Raw genomic sequence first — 13,290 nt, forward strand, 5'->3', positions numbered from 1 at the left:
GCTCGGGTGGGGTTGCTTTTCAGACAAAAAAGATACAGGATCTTTCTTGGCGAAGGTCCTTCCCACTTTAGTTCGTGGTATAGCGACCTTAGGGCTGACAAGACCCTGTATAAGTTGGTCTGAAGCTGGAAGGGTGTGAGCCCAACAAAATCCATGAAGTCCTTGAAAAAGGACTTCAAGGGCAATAAGGCCCCTACCTTCATATGCTCGTGGCTCCAAGCCACGAGCTTCAGCTTGTTGTCGGGATGGCCGTCTCCCGGGGCGTAGCAGCTCCGTTCGTTTGAGGTAGGAGCTCGAAACCTCAGCGAGCCTGACAATCCTAGGCCGTGGTGAGCTAGGATGTTGGTGATTTGCCCTAACAAAGAAACTGAGCTCCAATAATGCTCGACCTCAAAAAATTCCCCCCTTGAGGTAGGAATGGTGGTCGGCTGTGAGGTGGATGGACGACTTGATGACTCCTCCATCAGCGAGAATGCAAGATCACTCGGCTTGAAGGCAACCATTACTTTAAGCTTGGGGTCAAGAGGGATCAGTCTAAGCTCGGGGTCCGGGTCTGGATAGATTACGACTCGAAGTTTCTTCCTTTTCTTCTCCTCGGCGTCGTCGATTTGATGCCGGAAGTGCGAATATCTTCTTGCTCACACCTCACTTTGTGCTCACGAATTAGCCGTTGATTTCGAATGAAGGGAGATTCAGGGCTCAGAGAATAGGGAATTGCGAGTACTGACCCCCACCATTTTTCAAAGTTCTGCGACATCTAGCAAGAAAGAAAAGGGTGAGGGCAAGGCATACAAGAAATAAAATATAAAATTTAAGATAGTTCAAGCTCGAATGCTCGAAACCATGGAATAAGCTCGATTGAAAGAACGAGATCGAACTCAAAAGAAACCTGAGCTATTGAAAGAATCAGGCTTCGAGCGTGTATTTAACGCGAGCCGGGGGGGGGGGGGGGGGGGGAGAGATGGATTTATTTTAGAGAATCCCAGATTTTTAGGGAAAAAGTTGGCGGTTACTCAAAAGGGTGATAATTTTGGGAAACGTGCAATTTAAAAACCCTAATTCCATACACCATTTCTTGGTTTACATGATACGGTACTCGTGATTTAAAGAACAACAGTGGAAAAAGCCATGTTTGCATCCTCTACGCAAAATCTGGGTTTGAAACCAATAGTATCAGAAGAACCTAAAATCTACATAGTATTGGCTAAAAACTTTATAGTACTAAACTAGTAAATGTGCCTACAGTGCAATCAAAATGCAAGAATACTTGAAAAAAAAAATATGAACATATGGAGTCAAGAATAGAGACTTACACATTGAAGCTTGCGGATACAATGAAACCGACGACCGGAGGAGTGGTTGTGAGAATGAGCTCATAGAGTCAAACAGGCCGGGATTGTTTTGCTTTCTCGGTTTAGAGAACATACAAAGGCAAGGCAATGTGTGGGTTCTGGTTTTTCTTTTTCTCTCTGAAAGCTTGAAGATAAAGGTGAAGAAGGAGAAGATGAGAGGCTATATATACGTAAATCCCAAAAGGAGACTAAAGGTCGGGCTAGTCTGAACCATTGATCAGATTTCGTATCTGATCTGACGGTCAGGTATAAATGAAGTAATGGCGGCAGACGAATAGACGTGGGTATGGTACTAGAGCACTCAAGTACTCTGATTAATCAATCCCTGACTGACGCGTGTCCACACTCGAGTACGCTTAATGGTACAGATTCCAAGGAGGACAGTTCAAAAGTTCCCTTCTCATAGGATTCGAACTGATACTTTTGAGGGGGAAAAATGTTACACCCAGATTTCGAACATGAGAAGTTATGATCCCGAAATCTAGGCTCGTTAGGTGTAAGCTCGAAATATGCATGGTCGTCATATGACCCTTCAGTCAGACCGCTTTGCTGTAAATATCAACCTCGGAAGCTCGAGGGTGTGTAGCCTCGAATATATTTTGAGCTCGTAATAGCCATGGTTCGACACTTGTATATATATTTCCCTGATACATCTCTTGCCTTCAGACGAGGTGGTTCGAGCTCGGGAAGTGTAAGCTTGAATGTGATGACTTCATCAATGGTTACTTGTTCTGAGCATAGGCGAAGTTAGATGATGAGCTCGTGATTGACAAAAAGTCTCAGAAATGTAATTGACTTCAAATCTGAGCTAATCAGTTACATATGAAAGTATTTATTTTGTAAAATCCCAATATTTAAGAGATATTATTTAAATTGTTATCCAATCCCACATTTTACGGGATGTTTCCGTATACGTAGGAAATAATGCATTAAATAGCATTATATTGTTTGATTTATATAATATTTTCTCGAAATATATGGGAACGAATTCTGAAACCTTCTCTATAAATAGAGAAGGAAACTCCATTTGTAGATGACCAAAATTCTGAGATCTTGAGGCAAAAACTCTGGGCAACTATTCTCTGAAGAGTTTTCCAGAAAATTCTCAAGTGCTAATAACATAGACTCGTGGACTAGGCAGATTTAACAGCTGAACCACGTAAAAACCTCATGTTTTCATCTTCTTTTATTTCCTCTGATATATTCTAGTTTAATTGCTCTCCTTTTTAAGTTGACGAAAAACAACGTCAACAATATGGTTCAAATAGATCCCTAAACTCGATTTTGGTCAAAGGTTTTTGAACTAAAATATTAAATAATTCACTAAACTAACAATTCAAAACAAAAATACAATCATTCTGGTTAATAACTGTATTGACATATTCAATTTTTTCTTCATCAAAATTGGGTTTAGGGGCCTATTTGAACTATTTAACAAAACACTTCAAAAAGTAATTTGTCAAAACATAAGGTATTGAGACAAAATACATGGTCTAAAAAAATATAAACCCCTTTTAGTCCTTTGTTTACCCCTAATTTTACGTTTATAAATATTCTTATCTTTTAATGAGACACTAAACTCTTTTATGTATATTAAGAATGATAACGACAGTCTTACACTTGATTATAACCTGTTGTCATGCCTTGCTCATTTTGCTCCTTGAAATCAAAAGAAATGGTGCTTACCAAAAGAGTCTAGACTTTTCTACAAATTACTACATATAAAAGTTCTAGAGTGGTCTAGCATTGTCTAGAGAAAGCAAGAGTTGGATGGACTCAACTTAAGCCTAGAAGACTCTAGAAAGTTCTAGAGTACACTAGAATGTGCTTGAAGACACTAGAAGATTCTAGAATCTTCTAGAACATGCTAGATGGTTCGAGAAGAATGTAGAAGTCTCTAGAATACTCTAGAGCATCTTCGAACTATCAAGAGGGAACTAGACAACTCTAGAAGACTCTAGAAGTTGACTGGACTTGGTTAGAAGGTACTAGACCTTTGTAGATACTATAGAATATACTTGTAATATTCCATGTACATTCTAGAAATCTTATAGGATATAGACAAGTGGCAAGATCCTAACCACTCATGAACATGGTGCTTAACTATAAATAGTCATTTGGGGTTCATTTGTAGCCAATTTGGGCAACTTGTACAAATCATCTCAAGCAGGGTCAACCCTGAGTGGTAGGAGGCCCTATACAAGATATGTTATTTTAAAATTTTTTATGTAAAATGATTTTTTCAAATTTTTGGGGCCTTTTGTGTATGTAAAAAAAAATATATTTTTTTCAAAAATTTGGGGCCTCATTATGTGGGGCCCTAGGCAGAGGCCTAACTCACCTGGGTACCCAGGGCTGGACTTGATCTTAAGTGTAATATAAAACATTTTTGCATACTCTCTTCGTTTTCAATTATCATATCTTATGGTTCTTTATCACTCCAAGTCTCTATATACTCCACTTTGAGGATTATTTGGGATTGAGAAGGCCGACTTAGTACAACTGACCGTGCTAAGTACGGGACGATTACTAATTAAAGGGTAGGAGCGTGACACTGTGCTAATATGAGCTATAGATGGATGAGATTATCAAACCATTTTCCATTATGATATGTAAAGAATATCAGTACCTAGAACCTTAGATATACATAAAAGGTTCATTATTTTAAGAAAGCACACAAAGAAGATACTATCTTATTAAAATTATCATTTTAAAACAATTAAGGGCCAAAAGGAGGATACACATTACATAAGTCAGCCTTCCCACGTGGCATTCCCATAAACTACATGCAAAATACACACAAACTTTTATTTTACCAAAGCCTTCATTCATAGAAAGCTTAGCTAACATAAAGACATAACACAAACCCAACATTAAAATGCTTATTTATTAATAGTACCCTTTTTTAGTTGTTCCTTCACATCTCACCGACACATCAAATAGATAAAAACGATAAGTTTGTCTCTCACTCAACCCCACCATTGGTGTACAGCAACTCCCTCATCTTTAACTCTGCCATACAAATCCAAGCATTCCCAATAAGCCCTCTTACTCTTATTTTCTCCCTTCCACCATTGATTGTTGCACTCCAAAAACAACTCGTCCACCAAATGGATTGTTCTCCTTTTAACCATTTCCTCCACCACTTCTGCTTCTGCCTTCATCACAACATACTCTTCTTCACGCACATTCTTCTTCAGCCAATCCGAGGCATCATTCTCTTGCAAACTCACTCCACCACCACTACTAATAGTGCCTTCTTCAGGCACCAAATCGAGGTTGTAAACCTCAAACTCTTGCTTCATTTTTGGGTAGTCTTGATGAAACCATTGAGTTACATCCCTTTTATCTTCAGGCAACCCCGCATTAACAAAGACTCGACGCCTAAAACCGTCGAGAGAATTTCCCATCAACTGGGGAAGGAACTTGATTTTCCTTGAGTAGTTCTTCAAGTTTTTCATAGGCCATCTCGGTGGCTCGAGCAACACTTCTTCCAAATCTAGTAAAGCTGCGGTTTTCTTGGACTTAGTTGCCGATTCGAAAAGCCGTCTCTTTGGGGAATAACTCGAAGCTGAAGCTTCTGTAGAGCCAATTTTCCTCATGGCTACAATGGTGGATGAATATCGCCTGAGATAAGCGATCTTATAATTGGTCATATCCCTAAGAGTGATTGCTTTCTCATTGCTTAATGGGAATGCCAAAATCCCACCAATTTTCACTACATGATCCACAAACTCAACGTCTACAGCTAAGTTGGGTGCGTAGACAAAATCAAACAGCTCTTCAGAGAATGAGCTTTGGCCCTCCAAAGCCGTATCCATTACCATGTCCATTTGATTAGCATCAAAGTTTTTAAGCTTGTGAACCGTACTGGGAACAATGGGGCTAACAACCAAAGCCTTGTCATTCTTCATTAGTAGCCCCTCGTCTGCCAAATCACGGAGAAGCAAATCCAATTGCTCAAAATCAAAGACGCTAGTCTCGAGGCTGGAACCAGAGCCAGTTGATTCCCCTCTCATTAAGGACCCAATACATGGGAATGTAACAAAAAGCAAAGCCAGAAATACTGACCGAGAAATTACACGCAAAACCTTTGGATCAGGAAGCTTAATGACCAAAAGGGTATTCGAATCTAACCCCATTCCTCCACCATGGACATGCTTGCTCATGTTTTGGGCCTTGGCTCTACCACTCCCCGGAGCCAATTCCATAACAGTTTCTCTTTTTTCTTTTTAAGAAAAACAGCGAGATCCGATCCGTAGCTTAGCCAAAGCAGAGCTTGAGAATTCAATGATCGAGTTTAACTTTTTTCGTTTCTCAACAGAAAACCCAGAACAGCAAATTTTTCGAAAATTTGATAAAGAACAGAGACAAATGAATATAACAATCGGGAGGAAAACAGGGGAATTAGCGAGTACAAAACCTGGAAGCGGTGTGGTTTCCACCCACGAGAGCTACTCGAGTGATTCGGATTCTACACCAGAGGAGCAATAGTTCTCTACTTCTCTCAAACTCCATGGTTGGCTTTTCTTCTTTCAACTCGTTCTCTCTCTACATTCCACTACTTACCCAGACGAATTCTTATCCAGACAGTATGAACCGGATCGCCTGAAACCCAACTGCCATGGCCCGGTAGAGAAGAAGAATCCGGCAATGGGTAAGCAAGGAAAATGAAGAGAGAGAGAGAGAGAGAGAGAGAGAATAAAAAAAAGAGATGGGTTTGTGAGTTGTGAGATGTGACAATGAATAATTGGAGAAAGGGAGAGGAAGATAGATTTATATAGGGAGAAGGGTGAATCTATGGTGTCCCATGCAAAATGGGAGGTTTATTTTTGTTAAATTTTGCCGTGTAAGAACAGTGTTACTTTTTTGGGTTAGAGAAGAAATAGTCATTCAGAAAATAAAATAAAATTAAAAAACAAAAAAAGAGGATGATTAGGCTTAATTATAGATTATGGAGTATTAATTAAGTAGATAATGGTGCTTTTCCAATTCACATGCCTATTTATTGCTTTGCTATGTAATTCCTTGGTTCTCTTGTCATATACACCCTTCGTCACTCAATATTTAGAATTTCCTTTACATCTTAACTTTCAACTTATAAGCATGTATACAGATAAATTTGTAAAAATAGCATTTTTAAGGATTTTGTAGTCTGAACTATTTTTTATAATCTTTTGTAAAATAATATTTGTTTAAAATTTAATTAATTGTCTAATTTTTTGATTATTTTTCTAAAATTTTCGACTAATTGTTTAAATTTTTTTACTACTTGTCTAAACTTTCGACTAACTATCTAAATTATGAAATGTCATTTTGCAAAAAATTATTAAAACTAGACTAAAACACAAAATAATATAAAAAATAGGCTATTTTACCAAATGACCCTATTATATAACATGAGTAATTATTCCAAATGTGTATTTTTTTTAATCACAAAATATTATTTACTAAGGATTATGAGTAAATATTGAATAAACGTATTATAGTTAATTAAAGCCCAAAAAAATTGGCACATCGTACTAATAAGAAAAACGAAAGTGGTTTAGTAGTTTTTTTATGATTAAAAGTACTGTTACGTGATGGCACGTTTTGATACCTTTGTTGCAATCTTAATGATTAGCACATGGATGGAATTGATCGAATCGTATAGCTTTAATTTCTCATGCTAAGGCTAACCCAAGATTTTACGTATTGTTTAACCATGAAAGGCGTATTTTACCGAATTGTTAAATTAATAAAATATTGGCCCTTATCTCTTTGCTTGCTCTAATAGGACAAGGACCCTTACATTAATCATTAAATTTCACCTTCTATGCCGAATAGTTATCCTAATTAAAAAAAATATCATTTACTATTCACCTTTGAATTTGATGCTAATGATTCCCCAATTTCCTAAAATGTCTGTCCTATTTATTTTTCTATCATTTTTTTTCTATCCCATTCTCTCTCACAATACTCTCACTCTCCCTTGTCCAAACTTACGGTTTGCACTAGAATACTACACTTGAAAGCATCTCTATTGTGCTTCTGAAGATCCCAATATTAAAGACAACATACAATTTTAGAGATATTAGAGGAGAAAAATCATGAGAAAAAATATTGTTCATTTTTTTAGTATTGGGTGTTCTTTTGTTTTTTTTTTGCTATTTCGAACATATTTGAGTATGCCTTGGTATGTTTTTTTGCTTTGTTTGTGAGTTTTCTTGATTTGCGATTTTATGGGTATTTGTGCATTTTCTACAACTATTTTGCTCGATAGGTGCTCAATAAGTTGTAGGTAATAGGTTTTAGGTTGTGATATGTCCCTAAAGTAGGGTACGTCTGCCACATATTCGTAACACAAAGATTTACGAGTATGTTAAGTACTTGACCAAACGAATTAAATATAATGATACTATATATGAAATATAAATTTTTTTATATAAACTTATTAATAAAAACTATTAAACATATGAATACTTTAAATTTAAATATAACAATTAGGAAAAACCCTAAACCACTATTGCATTGGTACTGAGTCTGTTCTCCATAAGTTGCCAAACATCTAAAGTCACACTTGGAAAAAGATTGGAAAATAGCATAATGAGCTAACCCTGAGTAAGTAAATCACATGCATACACATACACATGAATATCGTGAGTTTGAAGTGCACATATACTCATATGCTAACTATATACTTATGCATCTCATTTATTGATCATGCACTTTCAAACTTTACTTTTATGTTTTTTCTTTTACTTTCACATTTTTATGGACCCATTATCTTTTGTGCACACTATTCGATTAAGCCAATGCCTGCAGGGTTTGTCACACATATAATATAAAATCTCATGGGTTCTCCTCTGGCTAGCCATCATCGTAGCTGGCTAATCATATTACTCATTTCATCGTTGTCATAACTACCATACTTACTACACATATAAATGGATGAGAAATACGGGAACATGGCAAACATATCTGAATGGTCACCTATGACCTAGCCCACACTAGTGGGTTGCCACTCTAAGCCTTATAGACCTCCGTCTTCTTTACTGAACTTACTTAATTGCTTCCTCGAAATAGTGGCACCATTTTTAACATCTTATTATCACTTTGCTTAAGCCTTGTTGTCATTAAAATGTTCAACTTTACATAAGACTTTTCAAGGCATTTCATAACTTTTCTCATATTCTTTACATGGTCTTATATCACATAATAATGTATCACATAACTGTACATGTCATGCATACATGCTGACCCTGAAATGCCAATGTTCATGTCCATGATTCATGTTTAATGATATTCAGCCATGGTACTGTATCACATCTCATATAACTCAAAACATCTTTAGTCATAATATGTAAAGCTTTGGGTTGGTGGTGTTATTATACCTTAACGTAGAGCTATGACTCAGGTCTAAGGTTTCCAACCTAAAAACTTAAAGGCTTCATATATCATAACGTGTAACAAAATCATGAACATATAGGTAGTCCACATATTCATCAACATAAGAATACATATTTGCTCATAATTATGATCAATCTTAAGCAAATAAGACAACTTTCACACATCACGAATTTCATCAATTCTATGACATACAACATCATTCTGATAATCATATCACACATAACTCATATAAGCATTCATCAGATACTTATCATATGCATCATCATCTCATACTTAACTTATCAGACATACACAATCAATGTAGTCATGCATCTCACACTTAAGCACAAAAGGTGAGATTTACTTACCTTAGGTCCTTAGCTTATTTTAAAACTGCTCACCAAGAATCAATCAATTCAATCTACACAAATCATATTCAAATCACATCATTTATTAAATTCTATCAAAATCGTAAATATACACTATTGATAGTGTATATTAACAATACCATAAACTACATAAATGATAATAATAATTGTTATCATCATAATGCTAATAACTTTTCTACATCACATTTATTATAATATTAATAAAAATATACCACAACAACAGTATGTATATGAATGTAGGGAGCAACTACAACGCATTCACTCTTTTTACAATACCAATGCATCATTTTTCTATTTACGACACCTGAATAGATATAATCCATTTTTTTTATATGATGGTGTACATTGTAGCTATCTAGAACATCCTACAGATTTTCAAGAAATTCTGAATAGTTTATCGTACCGAAAATGGGGTTCAAACAACTTGTTGCTCGTGTGCTTATTTTTTTGTATACGCGTGTAAAGTCAACTGTTTGAACCTTGTTTTTGGCACTATAAATTATTCGAAATTTCTTGAAATTTTGCAGGGTGTTTTAAATGATTACAATGTACACTGTCATATGAAAAAATTGGAAAAAAATTATCGAGGTGTAGAAAACACAAACTGACTGCACTGGTGTTGTAAAAAAAGTGGATGCACTATATATATATATATATTCAAATAATCATTTTATTAAAAGAAACCATATTTTTAAGGGTAAATACTATTTTTGACCATGTGTTTTGTAAAAGTTACCAATCAGATCCTGTGTTTTATTAAATGACAATTCGGACCCTGCATTTTGCAAAATGGAATAAATTAATACCCTGAGCTTAATTTTGGTCAAACTCTTTTTCAACATGACCAAAATACCCTCATATTTTATTAATTAATAGATTAAATAAATAATTAAAAATAAATATTAAATGAAAAATCATATAAATTGAATTTAAATTAAAAAATAATTACAAATAAATATTTTTAATCTTAAAAGTAAATTTGAGATGTAAATTGTTTAAAAAAAAAACTAAAACTAAATCTTTCTAAACAATAAATTAAACCTAAAAACTATGAAAGTATAAAATATTTTTAAAATTTAAAACCCTAAGACTTTTCGTTCTTCACCCTCATCATCAGCATCATCATCATCATCATCATCATCATCATCATCATCATCATCATCATCATCTTCTTCTTCTTCCATTCTCCATGTTTCTTTTTTGCAGGTACCTTGAACCCAAATCAGAGCTGCGACAGAGGTTCTGTTGAGATGGAGCACGACGAGGACGGAAAGAGCTAGATGATCGACAATGGTGTGGGGGCTCGGGGACGGCGTAGATTTGGACGGTGCGGATCGGGAACGACACCACGATAGACGAACCTCACCGACGTTCGTTGACTCCCTGGGCACCACGGCAACTGAACTTCACCGACTTTCAGCAACAGCCAACTGGGTTCAAGACCAAACTGGGGTTTGAATATTTTTGAGTCTTTTATACATCTAGGTTTATTTTTTTGTCCGATCTGAAGCCAACGAGGATGGGTTGAGCAAGGATGGGTAAAGCTTGTGTGCGATGGATCTGAGGAAGCAAGAAATTCTGGTGCGATTTTTGGGTGAGATCTGGGGAAGCAAGATCAAGGCTTGCGTGTGAGCATGTCAATTTTTTGGGGGCGATTTTCTGGGTAGATCTTGAGGAGTAAAAACTTCTGGGGTTTGGAAGAGCTGGGGAGTTATAGTTCCTGGCAGGAATAAAAATTTCCAAGGGTTTTTAGATTTTGATTTGTGCTTTTGAATCACAGTAAAATGTGATTTGTTATTGTGTTTTGGGGCATATTTGTTTTGTTCTTGTGAATAAATTTCATTGGTGTTCATCTTTCTCAAGTTTGAGAAGAAAACTAAGGAATAATAAATATGTGGTTTCATGAGATTTTGAACATTGATTTTGATTCTGGGTTTGGTTATTCAAATTTGAGACGAGATATTGACTCAGTGATGATGACCATTTTTTCTTCTTCTTTGAACCAGGTTTGAGATGAAATCAAGAACACGTTTTAGTTTTTTCTTTGAATATGAGTTTCAAACGTTAATTTTGTTTTAATTAACTTTTGTTTAAGATTTTACTTTTTTTTAATTAAGTTTACCATATACATTAAAATTTTAATTTTGTTTTATTTTTATTTTTAAATTAAATATTACATTATTTAAATTTATTTTAAATGTTTTAATATTAAAAAATAATTTAATACAAAAACTAAATATTAAAATTAGTTTTTTAATTTTTTAAAATTAATTAAAAACCCAAGGGTATTTTGGTCTTATTTTAAAAAAGTTTGACCAAAATCTGGTCCAGGGTACTCTTTTGTTTTATTTTGCAAAATGCAGGGTCCGAATTGTCATTTAACAAAACATAGGGTTTGATCGGTAACTTTTGCAAAACACAAGGTCTAAGATGATATTTACCCTATTTTTAACATAAACTTATAATGATCAATATAATGATAATAATATAAATATAGATATTTTTATTACTATTAATTAGTCATAAAATCAATCACATTGATATAATAAATATAATTTCTACAAAATTCAATAATCTTACAAATATCAATAGTTATGAGAAAAATAATATTTTATATTATCTCAGCATTCAAATATCAACCAAAATATTAATACACAATAATAACTGCTAAATAATAGTTTTTACTATAAATCACACTTTACATATATAAAATTATATTATTGATTGACCAAACAAAATAATAAAAATAAATTATTGAAATTTACTATTCATAATAATTTCCATATTAGTAGAAAATCAATAAAATATATCTTTTTACAATTTATTAAGTGTATTACTTAAAAAAAGAAAAAATTAGACAACACAACGACTATAAAATGGACAATCACAAAATCAAAACATGTATCAAATATACATATAATCTCAAATAGCCAATATAATTATAGAAAATATTCAGTTCATTAAGAATATATAAATATATACTATAAATACACATAATAATAATTACTCTAATTAGTCACAATTAAATCACAATATATTGGTCAATGAAATTATACCACAATGATCGGGTTTCAAAAACAAGCTAGACAATGATTTCTAAAGCTCAAAACGAACTCTGGAACCTCAAAAACTAAGTTTTGATCGTCGGTCAACGATGGATCGCGGTGGCTCGTGGTGGGCTCGCCACCCAACTATGGTTTGAAGCCCACAACATGAGGAACATGATGGTGGTGACAGATCAACTAACAAATGCTCGAGGTGGCCGGATCACAACTTTGAAATCGCGTGGTGGCCAAACTTAAATCGAATGATTTAGGTGCTTAATCAGTGAGTGAGCTCCAGATTCTCGCATAGTCGATAGTTCAGAGGCCTCTGAATCCAACAGTCTGGCACGTGGCTATATGTGGCAGTCGAAAAGTGGTCATTCATCGTCAGCAATAGTAGTACACCACACAGTAAAGAAAGAGGAAGAGAATGAGAGAGAAAGAAAAATAAAATTTTGAGGAGAGAGAGAGAGCTACAGGAAAAATAAGGATGAGGCCTTTTTTTATTTTCTTGAAATTACATTTGGACCCAAAATATTAAAATTCTTTTTAAATAAGACCTTCAGCAAAACTTTCTTAATTTTATAAAAACCCCCAATTAAAATTATATGGCATTTGGGTCCAATACTTGACTACTCAAGTATCTCTCTTAATCTCGTTAATAACATAAAATCATGCTTTAAACACTATTTTCCATTACTATTTCTTAAATTTGTAAACTTGTACATTTTATGTATTGAATATCTGATTTATATATATAAAAAAATGTATTATGAAAATGGTGGGTGTTACAGGTTAAGCTCGATATGTGTTTGATATTGGCTCGATATCTATGTATATTTGCTCGATAGGTGCTCGATAGTGGCTCGATACATGCTTGATATATATATATTTATATTTACTCGATAGGGTTCGATTGGGGTGTAGATTTTTGGTTTATTAGTTTCTTGATGGGTGCTTGATAGTTGCTCGATAAGGGCTCGATGAACATATTTTTATCAGCTGGTTAAGGGTTATATATATTTTTATCAGCATATTTGTTTGGTTTATGTTATAAATGTTGCTCGATAGGGGCTCTATAGTCCATCGATATAGGATCGATAAAGGCTCGAAGGATGCTCAATAGGGCTGTTTGTT

The 13,290-nt window shown here is 34.6% G+C and overlaps 1 protein-coding gene across 1 annotated transcript; it reads right to left on the reverse strand.

The window, feature by feature from the left end:
• Positions 1 to 4,029: 4,029 nt before the first annotated feature.
• Positions 4,030 to 6,213, reverse strand: LOC133792732 (uncharacterized). The gene has a single exon (XM_062230646.1). It carries the CDS (start codon positions 5,561 to 5,563, stop codon positions 4,322 to 4,324), a length of 1,242 nt encoding a protein of 413 aa, XP_062086630.1. The 5' UTR covers positions 5,564 to 6,213; the 3' UTR covers positions 4,030 to 4,321.
• Positions 6,214 to 13,290: the final 7,077 nt, after the last annotated feature.

This window comes from Humulus lupulus, chromosome 7 (assembly GCF_963169125.1).
Source record: "Humulus lupulus chromosome 7, drHumLupu1.1, whole genome shotgun sequence".
Classification (NCBI taxonomy): Eukaryota; Viridiplantae; Streptophyta; class Magnoliopsida; order Rosales; family Cannabaceae; genus Humulus; species Humulus lupulus.